This window comes from Pararge aegeria, chromosome 2 (assembly GCF_905163445.1).
Source record: "Pararge aegeria chromosome 2, ilParAegt1.1, whole genome shotgun sequence".
Classification (NCBI taxonomy): domain Eukaryota; kingdom Metazoa; phylum Arthropoda; class Insecta; order Lepidoptera; family Nymphalidae; genus Pararge; species Pararge aegeria.
Genome location: NC_053181.1, coordinates 189,646 through 207,029, shown reverse-complemented (window position 1 = coordinate 207,029; position 17,384 = coordinate 189,646). Strand labels below are relative to the sequence as shown.

At 38.3% G+C, this 17,384-nt stretch overlaps 1 protein-coding gene across 1 annotated transcript in view; it reads left to right on the top strand.

The window, feature by feature from the left end:
* The window catches only part of LOC120627917 (zwei Ig domain protein zig-8-like), a 456,100-nt gene that overhangs the window by 379,591 nt on the left and 59,125 nt on the right, over positions 1-17,384 (top strand). The window contains exon 3 of the mRNA XM_039896047.1: positions 16,589-16,799. Coding sequence (XP_039751981.1) covers positions 16,589-16,799 — 211 coding nt within the window. The remainder of the gene's footprint in view (positions 1-16,588; positions 16,800-17,384) is intronic.

Here is a 17,384-nt window from a genome sequence, read left to right as displayed (position 1 = left end):
TATCAACATAATAAACACGAATGAATACATACAACATAGAGCAAATTAGATAGAGATTTTACCAATTTGAAATATAAATTTTGTAGTAGTAGTCTGTTATTTTCAGGTAGGAGTTTGGCATAAATACGGGTGCTTGACGCGTACACTACAGCCTTGTACAGAAACTTGAGTGACTATTAAAGGCTTTCAGTCTCTAGGCTGTAATTTGATGAAGGGCGAATCATAAATATCTCACTTAGATTTAGTTTAGTAGACGCAAGGAAAATGATCATTGATTAAAATAATTTGCCATTGAGTCTTATAAACCATTCAAATTAACTAACTGGTCGTGTATTAATGGTTTTTTTTCCTTGACTATTTTGCCTCACCTCATGTGAATGTACAGTCTAAGGTGGTAAAGGTCTTTGCTACCCAACGCCAGTCATATTTAACCCATAGTCAGAACACTAAACTACTTGGCGGCACGTCTTTAACTAGCCCCGGCTGGAGCCTCCCACCGGACCAGATCAAAGAAAATTCAGAAATTTATATTTCACGAATTACCTATACCCGATAGGGGCAGTTTGTGAATTATTAATTAGTATATTTTCTCCGACTTTGTCTGGTCTGGAAGTGGGCGCCATTTGCGCCTGGGAAAAGTCTTGTGGCTGTCAAAACTAGACTAGTGTCAGAAACTAGAACTGTTTACTAAAGGCGAAGAGAAGCGCAGACATCCAACATAAAAGTAGCTTATGCCTATAATGATCAACTTAAAAAATTATAGTTGTCATAAAGATGTTTTACGCTCGTTCGTTCATGACCGCAATATACATATAATGCCGTCCCGCTCCCGCGGTCTGCTTTATCATGAGATTAAACCCGTCACTTCATATTCAGACGCTAGTTTTCATTATTTTATTTTCCAAATTTTAAGGGCATGTTCATGCAATTCCGTACCTTTGGTACCAGTTTTGTCAAATGAATATTATTCGTACTGTATTAATTTCTTCATCTCGGACTTTTTTTATGAAAATTACTTCACAATTGCTAAAGTAGCAATATCTTGCCCGACTGTGTTTTTTTCGGCTCTCCTTGCCTCTCTTACAAAGTTGGCCTCCCAACGTACTTTTATTTTAATGGGAGATATATAGCCTATGTCTAACCTGAAGGTTCATCAGCTACCGATGTATCTGTGCTGTCAATAGCAATCTGTTAATGCTAAGCCGATCTGAATCTTAATAGTATTAAAACATAAACATAACTAAGTGCACATAAACATAACATACGAGTATAACTAACACATGATACACTAAGTAAACTAAAAGCGTGATGTCCTTACATATACACATACCCAGTATGATCCAAGGGAGAACATCTAATTCGATCCTATCAGAATCTGTATGTCTGCATATTGTGCCTGATATCTATGCTTTTTTACGACACAATTACTTTGCACACTTTATTTATTTGCATCGCCAGGCTGCAAGGCAAGACAGGCACCATTCCATCTATTCATATCTCTGAGTGTGCAAAACAATAAATGAACACTAGGTTTTTCAGTGAATTTGTAGTTAGAATAGTAGATTTGTTGGCCAACAAATACACATTCACATTCATACATCATCACTCATCACTCAAAAGCCAAACGAAGCATTCATCATCATCATTATATCAACCTAATACAGGGCTCGGTTCTGTTCCCACAATGAGGGGGTGGCGGACTCCACATGCCTTTGAGAACATTGGAGAACTCTCAGGAATGCTTTCCTGACGATATTTTCCTTCACCAAGTTTCCATTTTATTTTGATTCCACGAAACGCACATCGCTTAAAAAAGTTGGAGGGATGCTGGGATTCGAACTGGGTCCCCAAAAGTAAAGTCGAAGTTCTAACCACTACCTTTTCTAAGTAATAACCACCGTCAAAGTATCAAAATAGTTTTTTTTTTGTATTGCGTTATTTCAACAGATTAGAATTATAATGCACCATGAATTCCGCAGACCGAAAGTAGTAAAACATAAAATGTAAGACGTCTTTATTGCCCGAAACCTTTACAACCAGCACTAATGCTACATTTGTCGCATTTCCTTCGTGCGCGAACTCCGCAGAGCAATGACCTGTAGTTTTCCAATTAAAAAACCTCATTAGCATTAGAATTGTTGGAGCTGCAGACTGCTTCGCCCGGGGAACCGGGCGGAGGGGGAGGGCGGTAACAATGCAATCTTCTCGGACTTTCGAATTTCCATCGATTTCGAGAGGTAGTCTCTATTCTAACTTTCGAAGATTTAAAAGGTGAATTTCAATGGAGCAAAACTAAAAAGTATTTTGACGAGTTATCTGACGCAACAAGAAAGTCAGGCAATGGGTCTGGTCTTGAACTAGAGGATTCTAAGTCCGATCTAGTAGGGACACTTAAAATAGTTAATCCTCAGCGTCAAGTTTCCCGAAGTAAAATTAAATTAAGCATCATGAAGTTAAAAAAAGGTTTGATGGCTCAGTCGCCACTTTCGCAATTTGTAATATTACAAGCGGTTGCCCCCTTCTCGACCGCGTCTATTACGGTTACAAATCTTTTTGGAACGTTGGTTTCCCTATGTAGTTAAAAGTAGCCTATGTTACTGTCCGTACTGACGGACACTTGGCTGAGTTAGGGTGTGAAGGAAGGACTTACAAACAAATAAACAAACAAACACACTTTCGCATTTATAATATTAAGCAGCAAGTATTTTTTTATTCCTCTACAAGTTAGTCCTTGTCTGCAATCTCACCAGGTGGTAAGTGATGGTGCAGTCTAAGATGGAGCGGGCTAACCTGTTAGGGAGTATGGTAGTCATACCCCTAATCGGTTTTCACGGCACCTCACGACGGAACACTAAATCGCTTAGCGGCACGTCTTTGTCGGTAGGGTGGTACCTAGCTACGGCCAGAGCCTCCCACCACACCTGACCAGAGAAAATTCGGGATTTTGAATTCCTTAATTGCCTCTGACGGGAATCGAACACGGGACCTCCTTCTTAAATTCACAGCATTCAGCGTTGCGACAGGGAGGTCGTCAAAAAAGGTCGTCGTATTGATTGTATTAGTAAGAATAATAAACCAATAAACCTGTATTTATCCTTTCTGCTAACTAAGCAAAAAGGATAAATAAAATAAATACCGGGAAGGAGGTTGACATAATCACTGGTGAGAAATTCCAAGAAGATAGTTGTGTCGGGTCTCGGTTATGACGCCGGAGCGGGAGGCATGTAAGTGTAATGAAAATTTACAACATCGGAATACTTGAGGTCGTAGGCGAAGTCGCTATTGTTCGCGAAGTTGGGAATGGCGCGATTTGACGCCGCTTCCACAACTATTTCTAGAATTGGCTTTTGAATTAATATTAGTTTGTAGGCATTGGTAATAACAATGCTGAATTGGCCCAATATGCATAGTTTGCGGATTCAATAACAATGAATTCCTCACGGAATGTTGTTTTCATGATAAACAATGATACTGGTAAAGGTATGCCAGGACTGAAATAATGTGACACAGAATTCATGTTTAAAGTCCATCGTTGGAGATCGGTACGTCACTCTGTCGAATAAGCGTATTTATTTTACCCATTTAAGTAATTAAAGCGATGGTGTATTACAAAGGGTATATATACATCTTTAAAGGGTTTTTATTTAAGACAGGTATCCGCTTGATGATGGAAAACCATGATAAATAAATAGATATACTACAACAATACACAGATCGCCACCTAACCACAAAGTAAGCGTACCTTTTGATATGGGTATTACTATAAAGTCAAAGTCAAAGTCAAATATTTCTTTATTCAAATAGGCACATAGATGGCACTTTTTATGCGTTATTATATACAAAATGTGTACATAGCAGTGAGTAGTGATGGCGATAACTACAATCGTAAACTTTAAACTAAAGCTACGAGGGTTCCAATCACGCCCTGGTCTAAGAAGGAGCCCACAACAAACTTAGCCGGGTGTTCTTTTTGTTATCACCATCTCACATTGTCATTAGAAAATATTTAAGAAGCAACCTGGTTTACACCCAAGCTTTTTTATCGTTTACATAATCCTTTATACTATAATAGGACTTTTCTATAAGCTTTCGCTTAATACAAACTTTGAACTTCTTTAGTGACATCCCCAAGAAATAATAACAGCGGTCAACTTTACTGCGGGTTGTGAAATCGAATCTTTAAAACTAAATCTGGCTACGCTAAATATGACTATCTGTGCAAACTCCAGACGATAAAGCCAAGGTGCCGTCGTTGACGGATACGTCATGGACAGGACATCATTATCATCAAATGTATGTGTGCTCCGCACCAAACACCGTATGAGCGCTGAGCGCTGTGAACTAAAGGCATATATAGGTAGAATTGTATGTAAAATTAATAATTGGCAACGCGAATATAATCCAGCAGTCGGAAAAAGAATTGGTCTTTTGAGCATAACCTTTAAAACAGCTCTCTGGGCCTTCTCAATTCGTAGTATAGTCGCTTTCGTAGAACAACCCCAAGAGATTATGCAATATGACTGTATGGTTGCGGAGACGCATAATGGACGTATTTGAGACAATGATCAATAAGTCGAGTCAGAGTCCATATAAAGTCCAAATAAATAAGCGACTTTATACGGCATACGGTATACTTTATACGGTAAAAACAAAGTCAAAAATTGGGCAGCGCCTTAGGTGTAAGAATAATTGGTTATAATGGAACACTAAGATATTCAGCCAACATCGATCGGGAATTGGTAATTGGTGTTAGTTGAGAAACTATTTCTTGAGCCGGCTCGGAGTTGTGTTCGCCGCCAGCGCGAATGCATCCCCACTAAGGCATTCCTAAATTGCTCTGCAATAGTTTGTTACTACTGATTATTGGAATAGTTCGTAGAAATCAACCGGCGCAGTCATTAAAATATTTTAGGTGTTTTCCAGTCCATTGACAATGGGTGGCACTTTTTAAACACTGAGCATCGCTTGCTTGGAATCCGGATTAATTTGTGTCGTGGGGTTCACTCGATAAGTTGTTTTTCTACGGCTACTATCTTAATGCATGAGACTAGTCTAGCTTCATCGTACTTTTGAAATGCGTGCGCATTTTTAATGACATGAGAACCACTTGGCCAATTTTGACTTCACGAGATCATGCAATAGATACGACATAATTTCAATAGATAGAAAATAATAAATAATCCGCAATGTGTGTAATATAATTTTCACCATTGTGAGCTATAATAAAATAAAATGAGCCAAATCTACTCAAATTATCTCAGAAAACATCTATAAAATCAATATAACAGAGTCTAGCGACTAGTAGGCATGGAAAATGAATAATTGATAGAAATTTTCTCCAATCACGTTTCATTGTGAGGCCTCTATTAAGCGAGCAAAGTAGGTGCTTTGTGTCGATTGAACAGTCTAACAAAACACTTTTAGACATCGATTCTTTATCTACGAACTAAGACCCTCTCAAACACCTTTGGAGCCTTAAATAAGTACCCTTCTGAAATATACTGTGGCTACGTTTTAGTATTCATACATTGCCTTATAAAAACAAATTACTGTTTAATAATAGCGCGTAGAATCTCTTAGTGATATTTTCAATTGGATTCAAAAAGTGGAATTAATTTATTCGCATACGTTTTTTTTAATAAACCAGATAAACCAGACGTTTGATTGTGAAATCACAAAGCTTTTGTTGTTTTGCTTTTTCAATAAAAATTTCAAAGCTCCTCAAGGGATTGCTAAACTTCGGAATACGTGCAATAAGTAAATAATAACTTTACTTTGAACCTCGTTGGTTTATGAACAGACCGCAATATCTTGGGTTCGATTCCCGGATCGGGCGATCTTTGTGATGCTCGAGAACCATGCTTCGAACAACCAGTAGCCAGCAACGCAAGAAAATAAATCTTGTTTTTACTCTACTATTCTAAACATTAAATTTTACAGATTAACTCTGACTCCAGTGGATATTGTATCTGCTTGAACTTACTTGACCTTTATGTGAGAGTTAAAGTAAACAATTTCTCCATTGGAAATTGGCATATGCCTAGTAAATGTGTGTGGAATCGCTAAATTCGGCCGGCCATACAAACGTATAGCATAGCTAGTAAATTTATGTCTACCAAGTAGATACTATTACAGCAAGATTCGTTCAAAACGCTTCACATTGAAATTGAGACGCTTCAGTTATTTACGAATATAGCGAGTCGCAGCCAATCGCTGTTTGCTCCAAACAGACTCGCGCTTCGCTTTACATATAGAGTGAATCGCGCTGTTTACATTACCTACCCGCGCCGATACTGACGCTCCGACGCGCTACTCGTGTATCGAAATGCGACCCCAACTTGGCAGCTTACAGTTTTTTTGCAATGAATGCGTTGGTTGATTTCTACGAGAAATATATAATGCATAGTTTTTCTCTTTGATAGAAATATAACAAATGACCAATATGACCTTGTTACATGCAAAGGAGATCCATCTGAAGTATATCGGGGTGCGAGGCTCGAGACTTTGCCTCCGATCTCAAGCTGTTACTAACAAATACAAATTCAAAAATTTTGAATTTGACCACCTTGTGATATCTACATCGGTATGAGTCATGATTTTAACAGAAATACAGCTTTTTACATTTCAATTTCAAAGTTCCAGTGTTTTATTTTGTATTCCAAGACCATGTGACTCCTACGTACCTCTTACACTTGGGGCAGCAGAACCAAGCACCCTGGACCTCGATGTCTATCTTTTGCCACTTCACTTGCTATTCCTTAACTAACTCTGACTACGTCCTCTCTGACTTTCCAACTTAATACGCCAAAATCAATCTTTGAAATCAGCAATCTATATATAATCAAATAACTGATCTGACCATTCATTACTGATATTGGTAAATTATATAAAGCCTCCAGGAAAACGAAAAAGATCAAAATAGTCTTACAAACAGTAGAAAAGATTGGTTCAAATTCCAAACTTTTCTACATTTATGATCACTAAATTCGAAACTTACGTCATGCTTTTGCGTGCTGCAATTTGACACGACATGCTTTTCGTGTCAAATTGCAGACGCGACACTGGGCACTATCACATCATTGCAAATAAAGAAATTGAAATCGCTCCTTTGTTATCAGGCAATTAACGAACTTTCGCAACGTCACCTGACGTATGTTGGTCTGTTGGTCTACAACCATAAAACATATTTAATAACCTTTCCTGAGGTAACACCTGTGCAAAGCAAAACCCATCACAATCGTGTCATACGACTAGTAGGTACGTGTGTACCATACAATTCAGGTTCCCCTTGTGGAATATAACCATAAAATTTACACAAGAACCTAGCTAGAAATTATTCGCGGTTAAAGATGAAATCCGTCCTTTGAGAAAACAATAAACTGTCACTCTTATTTGCTTTGGAAAAATCCTGAGCGAACGCTCAGAATTTTTCCAAAGCAATAACAAACTCGCTGAAAAAGTGTCTCGCATTGACACTGACACCCGTCACTTATCCGCGGCGGCGCGCTGCTGCCAGTCTGCCTACTGGCTCACTGCGGCTACAGGGTACCGCACTTAGCATGTGATACAAGTAACTGCGTCAGAATCTTAACTACGTCACATTCCTAATAACGCTATTAGTGTACCACGTGCACTTCGCCTAGCGTACTCGCTATCAGACATAGACCTGTCCGAGATCAGCGGCTTCGCTGTCTAGCCACATATATCACCTACAGCCAGCAATGGACGTCCAGTGATTGAACCGACGATTGCCGATAAAGAAAGAAAAGACAGAAAAATTCTTATTGTCACTCATTTGTGTAAAATTGTAAAACTTACATCACTATTAAATAAAATAAAAATGTGTGACAAAGCAACTGCCTCAGTACAGTGCACACTAAAAGGCGCAGCTGGATTCAGCTGTTAAACTTGGTCATCATCTGTAACATAAGCTATATCCATCAAACAGCTGTAATAGCGTTTTAGCTCCCACTGTACTCTCTACGGTTGGGAACCTCGCCCATATCGTTGAAACCTTTCCACAGTGGACGGAGAGGCGTTACTAATGTGCGCGGCGCCGGCAGCTATTTGCTCGCACGGACTTTACATATAAAGTGAACTCGCTGTTTACATTTCTTGAAGCGATCCGTACAGCGGATTGCGAATGGAGCTATACAACACAGTGATAGAGAATACAATGTTATACCTAGTTCCTCGATGTCGGATTTTAAGGTTCCGTGCCTCATTCAATTCTTCAATTATAGTTTAAAAGTGTTAGTAATAATAAAATAAAAAATTCTGACTGTCGTAAGGCGCAGTGGCCAGGAACCCTGCTTTCTGAGTGGGTTCAACTCCCACAACTGGAAAAGGTTTGTGTGATGAACATGAATGTTTCTCAGTGGCTGGGTGTCTTTTTATTTGTATATAATTATTTATGTATATTATTAATAAAACTATTCATGTGTGTTATGGGTGCTAATATGATTGATCTTATTACCCATAACACAAGCTCCGCTTACTCTAGGGCTCGATGGCGATGTGTGTTTTGTTGTAGTATATTTATTTATTTTATCACTATTTATTTATTGGCCACAATAGTTCCTGCAGCAACTCACAAATAATTATAGAAAGAAAATAAAAAGATATTAACTTAAATTAAAATCTTCGTTGCGTCGTTGTGATCACTGAGTCACCTCCTCAGCGCTGTAGTATTCTGCAGGACTGGTTTTCAGTAGAGACCCAAGGTTATACGTGCACTCGCAGCGACATGGTCCGACGTAGTGCTTGTATACTTTAAGGGTAAGCTAAATAAAAAGATAATACAATTACCTCGTGCTTTCAACTTTCAGTGTCTGTTAGGTAATTTTTTTCAAATAATTAGTTAAACCTTTGAAGCGTCGCTAAGAAAGAAATATTCTTGTTTTGTTCCGTTCGCAATACTTAACCATCAAAACCAACATTCCTGAAATTTTACATATCAATGAATGGTAGGCTACAGACGGACATAAGATACTATTTCGTCTGGAAGTATCTAAAGATTTTGAAAAAACCCAAAAAAGCAATAGATAGCTAAAAATTACTGTGCGGAACCCTTATATGCTCAAACGATGGAATTCTCATTTGAAATATAAAAAAAAATATAATCTTTTATAAAACAGAAAGATTATGACGGAAAAACAATGCAATTTAATCCATCATTCTCCTAAACTACTGGAATTAAAATACTTTTTCTAATAGATTTTCGTATAGTGGCTATTTATAAAGCTCCATAGTCCGCAACCGTATTCATTGTTTGCTAGATAAAACACAAGACAGCTCTGCAGGTAGGCGAAAATTTTTAGGAAAAATCCTGGCTTTTGATATTACGGAAATGTGGCGTTACCTTGTTTGCTCAGAGCTGAATATCCCTTAACATACGGCGGATGATAATACAAAATGCTATTTTCCGTACAAAATGTAATATCGTGAATGGCTTCTCCCATGGTCACTGAGAACATGCAGCTTGCACCCGACTGCAAAATAAGCTGTTATTTGTTTTACTCTTATCTACGAGTACTTTTTACTTTTATACCACCACGATGAAGGATAAGTATGATTTTCATTTTCACCAAATTATTCTTTTACCTTTTAATTTTTGGAGTTTACTCCTTAAGAATCGATTTTCATATATAAGGCGACCGGTATGAGAAAAATGTGAGGAGTAAAATCTACTGATGAATGACCTCGTTACGTTTTCGCTTTGCGACGTTGCATGCCCGGCAACTGTGATGCGCAAACATGCAACGTCGCTTTCGTTTAATTAACTTATTTTTCTTATTTGAGTTACCAAGGAAACCGAATATTATCTAGGTAAAGAAACAAACACATAAATATATGGGACAGAGTGAGATAGAAAACATTATACTTTTTTTTTCCTATTCTTGTTACCATGGAAACTAAATAATAAACATTACATTTATCCTAATAGTTCTGATACTCTACATCCACCTCAATCTCCCGTAGGCTACTTTTAAGAAGTTACACTTCCGCCGTGTGTGAATAAATTGCACAGGATTTTTAATTTACCCTTTCATATGGTATTAATCTTAATTCAGCTAAATAACCTCTTTTTGTGTATATTTCGACAATCGTAAGCATTTAAGTTAAGGAGTAAACTCCAGTCGTGCGTCGGAGCTGATACACACTTTTTTTTTTCTTTTTAGTTGTACTAGAGCTTGCTGTGGCAGAGCTCTATGTATTACCAACATGCTTATTTCTGCCTCTAAGCTGTTGCAATTCTGTGTTTCAATCTAAAGGGCGTTGGAGCCTGTGTGATCACCTGTGGCTTAGCACCTACGTCTCAGTTTGATGGACACAGAGCGGCACGTAGCAGGAAGAGTTTCCTTCTTCCATGCCCTGCTAAGTTGCTTATAATAAAAAAAATCAGACATCATCTATAATGTAATGCAATGGTAATTTATTACATCTTTAACCAGAAACGCAATCCAGAATACAAGGTCGGCACAAAGTCTGGAAAAATAGCTAAATGCAACTTATTATTGGGTTTGATCCAAGGATATACTGGTCGTTTCCTTTATGTCGAAATTTACGGCCAACTGTTAAAACAACGCAATAATCAAAAATCGTTTTCCAACAACGGCACGTCGTTGTGAGAAATGGAAAAACTGTTAAATTACTGAAGCTTGATTGAATTTCGCGCCCATGCCGCACACAAAGCAGACTGTAGTGTACATACAGTACACGCGGAGTGCAAAAAAACTATTTACCCACTGCATTTAGTTATTTTTGATTGTTTAATTTCATTTTGTAACTCAAAAATATGGTATTATATATGACCTATATTTACGCGGACCTACCTATGTTAAAATATTTAAATGGAAATATTGTTCTAACTCTATTGATTAAAATGTTAATTATATACCAGAAAAACTCCAGTAGATTCTCGAGTGGAACTTTTTATTTGATGATATATACGAGTAGATTAGCGCTTGACCTTTATCAAACCCGATGATTAGTGACGATTCCGGTAGCCGGGGCATTCTTTTTAGAAACTCAAGAAGCAGAAAACTAAAACAGGACTTCGGTTCCTCTCAATTACTGTTTATGTATCAAAAACTTATCATCAGATCAACCCGACGTCCACTGTTAGACATAAATGTTGGCATGTCTGTGACTCCCGCGCAAGGTTTTTACTCACCTATTGGTTTTTGCTCACCTAGTGGTAATTGGAAATTGCCACTTCAGCAGCCAATGAAAGCAATTGCCTATTTTTTTTTCTACTACAAGTTAGCCTTTGACTACCATCTCACCTGCTGGAAAGTGATGATGCAGCCTAAGATGGTGACGGGCTAACCTGCTGTTATATTAAAGCTATAGCCTTAATTGGTGTCTACGCAACGTCGTATCGGAATACTGAACGACTCTCAAGGGGCACTTCCTTGTCGGTAAGGTGGTAACTAACGAAACCAGAATGTCTCCGAACTATGTGCAGGAAACAGTAGAATTGGTAGGAATGTGTTAATTGTGGCAACGGTCACCGCGCCTTAATGGCGCCGGCCTATCTTTGCGGCGGCTGGCGCTGATTTATCGGCCAGCTCGCAATTTGCGGTCGCGCCCGCAGTCGCCGGTCACGACTCACGTCGAGTCACGCGCAACTCACACTCACGCTCCGTAAATACAATCTGCGTTGCGAATTGCGACTTGGGCACCCGTACAGTTCAAGTTTACAAACGTGATGCCGGAGATTTGAAGTTTAATTCATGTAACGCGAGTTTATTCTAACTGTCAAGTTTAACTTTGTTTATTCCAAAACTTACACTCACAGCAAACAAATAGTAAAAACTATTTGTCATATTGTATTTCCCGCGTCAAGAGGTATTAACATTATTAATTCGTATTTGTTACTGTTTAGATTCGTAGATTACCTTTAAAAAAAACGCACTTTAAAAACATAATTGAAGTAAATCCGAGGCTTACCTACTTCAATAACCCGTTGTGAAAACACATAAATATATAATTTTTTATTGCATATAAAGTATTATATGACAATTTACCGGAATAATCTTAGCTGAATAAGTAGACATAAAGAAAACGATCCAATATTCCTAATTTTATAAATATTTGGATAGTCATTGAACTTAGGAACTTCCACCCTCTACTGCAGCTATGAAGTCAACAACAGCAGCCTGCCTGGGCCCAGCAGTGGGCTATCAATACGATTGTCAATTTTGAATCCCACTTTTACATTAGTACATTTTTAATTAGACTCTCCAAGCTCCTAAAAGTTTTGTACACTTGAATCATTATGTTATATTGTTCTCCAATATACGATCAGTTGTGCGAAAGGCTTGTAAAACGTTTACCAACGTTGACAGAAGTTGGTGACTAGGTGGGTGCACGATTTCACTTTTTCTCCGAGCTTGGATTCGATTTTGGTCATAAGCACCGATAAGAATAAGCCTTATCACTATTATTGCAGTGTTTTGTTCTGGGACAGTTATAGTTTATTTATTTTTTATTAGAACTACCATGTATCGTGGATTTCGATGGTATTAAAAGTGCCATCAGCTTTGCCACAGCATTACTCGGTTAAAATAACTTACAGTTTTTTAAGTGTCATTTTATTTCTTAAATATAACTGCAGATCATCATCATCATCATCACTTCAACCGATTGAAGTCCACAGCTGGACATAGGTCTTTTGTAGAGAGTTCCAAAATCCACGGTCCTGGGCCGCTTGTTTCCAGCGGCTCTCAGCGACGCTAGTTCAGGTGCTACATAGCCTTATTACAAGATATGCTCGCACAATAGAGGAGTCCATTACGGGTATTAATCTGTGGCTATCGTCATAGTAAAAAAGGAGTTAATGACACTCATTTTACAATTGCATATCCTAATAGTTCTTTCACAAACTTTATGTTCAAAGCCCGAACTAAATAATTGTAGGCACATTTGAGCTTTAAAACAATTGATAAGATCAATTTTACTCCGATGTTCAACTATTTCCACACTCGAAATTAACTTCTCTATGACGAGCGAGTAAATCTCCTACTTAGGCTTCAAGCGACAAAGACTGTATAATGTGGATTTATAGCCACCTCTCGCTGAACCCGCGACCGATTGTATATTTGTGGTCAATTTGACGTCTCTGTAAGTCATACGTTCTGAATACAAAGTTTGCGTTTCGGAGACAAATTCTTTGTGGTTTCGATTTTAGCCGTGAACTGTAGGCATCCACGTCTGAGGTGGAGGGCACGTCAATGACGGAGCTATCGCTTACGTATTAGTAATTACAATTGAGAAATAACACATAAGTATTCTTACAATGATAAACTATGTAATATACGTTATATACGTTATATACGTTATATTACATAGTTTATCATTGTAAGAATAGGTGCCTATTTATGGCACATTTTACATGCAGACTATCATATTTATTTAGAATGATTACCGTGTTGGTCATGAATGACTCACTGTAACATCGGGCCCAATACTATTATTTCATAATTTTGTAAAACTACTCAGATAAAAGGAAAAAGATTGACGGAGTTTGCGACAACAGATGCATGAGCCAAAACCTAGCCTTGAGTGATGGTTTTCCGCACAGGACGTGAACTTGAACATTCAAAACTATGATTAAATTAAGTAGAATAGAGCAGAAGTGGGTAGGTACTCAAATATGCACTTTAAACTAAATTGAAACGAACCAGTTGTCCTTTTCTGGCATAACATTTTTTTTTCTGGCCATTTTCTCTCCATAGCTCGTCTTTTCAGATTCACACATTTATTCGAATTTTAGTGTTTTAACTCAAAACTAACACTAGTTACCTATTTTTTAAAAGATAAAATATCAATGTTCCGCGGTAATCAGGGTGAACGCTAACCCAAGTTGCAAAAATTCGATAAATAGTGTCTTTAGCAATTCTAATTACAAGTGTTCACTGAAAATATTTATTTAATTAATCAGTGCACAGCTTTTTAAATAATTTGATTGCACTAATTGGTATTCAAGTCAATAGAGATTGAGTTAAGAACTGATTACAAGTTTTAAAATCGACTTTTCCCGACGTTACGACGACTCCTATTTCCTTTAGTCTGTGTGAGTGTACTGAATTAACTAGATTTTTCCCTCGCCGCGCCGCGCTGCAGCGAGCGGGCTCGCAATAAAGTAGCAAGCTCGAGCGTGTGTTGTCGGCTGTTACTCACGATGGTATGAATTTCTTAAACACAATTTAAGTGATATATGCACGCTTCTCTGCCAAGCTGTTAGCTGTTGACTGCGGGGTTACTTAAACTACAGCCGTAGATATTTGATATGAATAATGGGTTTACTTCATAATTCGGCAAATTATTCTCGTAGTATTTTACGTGAAGTGGTCAAATTTGTACCCTGGCGGATAGCGTCTACAGTCCGCACTGACCTCAACGAATTTATCGTTGTGATATGAACCGGAACCCTGTCCAATCCGGGATATTTAAGTGTCCTGAACTGGGTCATTGGATATGCTCTTGAAGTAAGAAGTATTTAAACTATTTCGTACAAAACAGTAGCCCGAGAAAGCTCTAAAAGGTTTATATTTTTTTATATGACTTAGGTAACATGATGAATAAACTAACTTCTACTTAATGAATCTACTTTATAGTTAAACTAATGGTGTAATTTCTACCATCTTTCTTTGCCTGGAAGAGGTTGCTATATAGAGAGATTTAACACCAAGTACTTCAACTTGCTCTGTTGTATTTGCATGCTCTGTTATTCTTTGTGGTGTTGAAAGTAAATGCACAACAGTTTCCAAGAGTTTTTTTAATCACAATGTAATGTTTAAAGACGCGACGTCTCTCACAACGCTTTCAAGATGTTTTTGGTCGTCATAGCACGTTGCTTGTGCGAATTATCACGTGACAAATCGGGCTAACAGCTCCAGTACGGATAAGCACAACATGCTGTGGTCGGAAAGTTTGGAAGCAATATCGCTGGCATGCAGACTGGCGTTCCAACACAAAACCCCGCGCACCCGTTCCCGGACTCCGTTTTAGAAATATTAATCATTCAATGCATGTAACAAAGTAAATTAAAGTATCGTTTCGTTGATATAAGCTACAGGTCACTCCTGAACGTCAACTACAATAATGAGCTACCGAAAAGAGTAACTTCTGTGTAATGTTTATTGGTAACGTCAATGATCAGTATGCTACTATTGCGCTGATTTACAGCTGTTCTATGAAAAGTTCCCGCCACTAACGTCAAAAATATTTTCTCATAGTTAATTGTACACCATTTTATTATATTATGTACCACCTACGATAAGTCCGGTTTTTAAAAAGACTCCCGTAAAAACATGTTTGAAAGAGTACCAAAATATAAAAAAACATTTATTTCAAGAAACGATTCTTTTGAAACGTCAAGTCAGTCGGTTTGTAGTGACTCTACTGTCGGTTCGAAAGGCAGATTCTACCGAGAAGAGCCGGCATCGGAAACTACGATTGGTTAAATGTGTTTTAAAATATCGTTTAAACTTAGGTAAAGGTAGATATATATATATATACTATTACCTTTGGTATCATGTTATAAAAGCATATACCCCCACAATTTAAGCAATTATGTGGGCAAATATAACATTTCCTTCTTTCTTTTTTCTTTCCACAAAGGATTTCAGTACTTTTCTCTGACGATATGCAGATATAACTAATTTGTCCGTTTTTAGTATACGTCAACTGCTGTACGTAGGTATATTGTAGAGACTTTCAAAATCACGGACTTGGGCCGCTTGTCTCCAGCGGCTTCCAGCGTTTGATGTCGTCTGGCCACCTCGTTGGGGGTCGACCAACGCTGTATTTAGCGGTGCATGGTCACCATTCCAGCACATTGGGATCCCAACGTCCATCGGTTCCCCGTGCTATGCTTTTATTAAATAAGCGAAGAATATTCATACCCGAAAACATTAAACCCTTTCATATGTAAAAATTCACCAAAATTGGTTTATATTTCACAGAAAATCTCGCTGTATTGATAACCTTTGGAAGTCGATTGAAAAAATAATAAGCTTTATTACGTGAAGTCGCGCGACTGCATGTGATTGGAATATTTTCATGCGAATAGTTTCGCGAGTGCGCTGCTGGAATGTTATTTCAGAGCGCGTTGCAATATGCGAGCTATCCGCAGCCCCTGTTGGCCCTGCCAGCCGCTGCCATCCCTCGCCAACCCTCCCCGGCCTGTCAGCTGCCAGGCTTTGCTTTTGTTTGATATGATAGCGTTAAGTAAATATTTACGTACGACCTTTCCTGTTTTCACAAAAGTAAAATATGAAAGTGTTCGATGTAGATTTTTTATTGATGGGCTCGGTTACGCTCGCCTGATGTAAGTGAGGAGGTTTGGCGTGGTAAGGGCGTGTACGTCATGTCTGGCACTGCCTATGGCACCCCAAAAACTTTGTGTGATAGTAACTCTCTCTTTGATCATACCTTCATTTCTGACTAGCTGTTGTCCTCGCTCATCGGCTGAATTTATTTTTTTATTCTACACAAACTCACAACAGTACCTCAAAGGGCGAGGCTCAATGTAGAGTGCATAGCGAGTGCCGGTCTACAGTGCCCGTGTCTGTTGCAGGTGTCCTGGATCCGCCACCGCGACCTGCACATCCTCACGGTGGGCGGCTACACGTACACGTCGGACCAGCGCTTCCAGGCCACGCACTCGCCGCAGACGGACGACTGGACGCTGCAGATCAAGTGGGCGCAGCAGCGCGACGCGGGCGTGTACGAGTGCCAGGTGTCCACGCAGCCCGTGCGCTCCTTCTTCGTCACGCTGCACGTTGTCGGTGAGTTACACATCTTCATGCTAAAAGTGGTATATGCTATTTCTCTCTCTCTCTCTATAATCTAATATACTATATTTTTTTATTGAAGCATTCACATTAGGTTTTTTTGTTTTTGTGAAAATTATTATTTTTTAGGTTACATACTGTGTAGTATTGTTAAAAGCAAGAGTAATTGAGGTTATTTGGTTTGACATATTAAGTACGATATAACATAATCCTGTACACAATAATCGAGGCACATACATTACTGAAGCATTACAACGCGTCTGTACATATAGTCGTATCGCGTCGGTCGTGTCGCTGGAATGCGCCGCGCGAGAAACTGCTCGCCATTTCACATCGATATAAATCTATTTAAGTTGCCATTTAAAGATATTAATTCACCGGTGGTTATGCCTTCTGCTACGACCTGATAACTCAGAATCTTAAAATATTATAAGAAACTTTGCTCTATCAACTACAATCTTAGTTTATAATTTGAATACTTAAAAAATGTAATTTGACTTACTTTTTTAAATTAATAATTAAACTCCTGTTATAAATTAGGCAGTTTAATTGAGTTAGTTGTGTATAAAGAAGAAAACT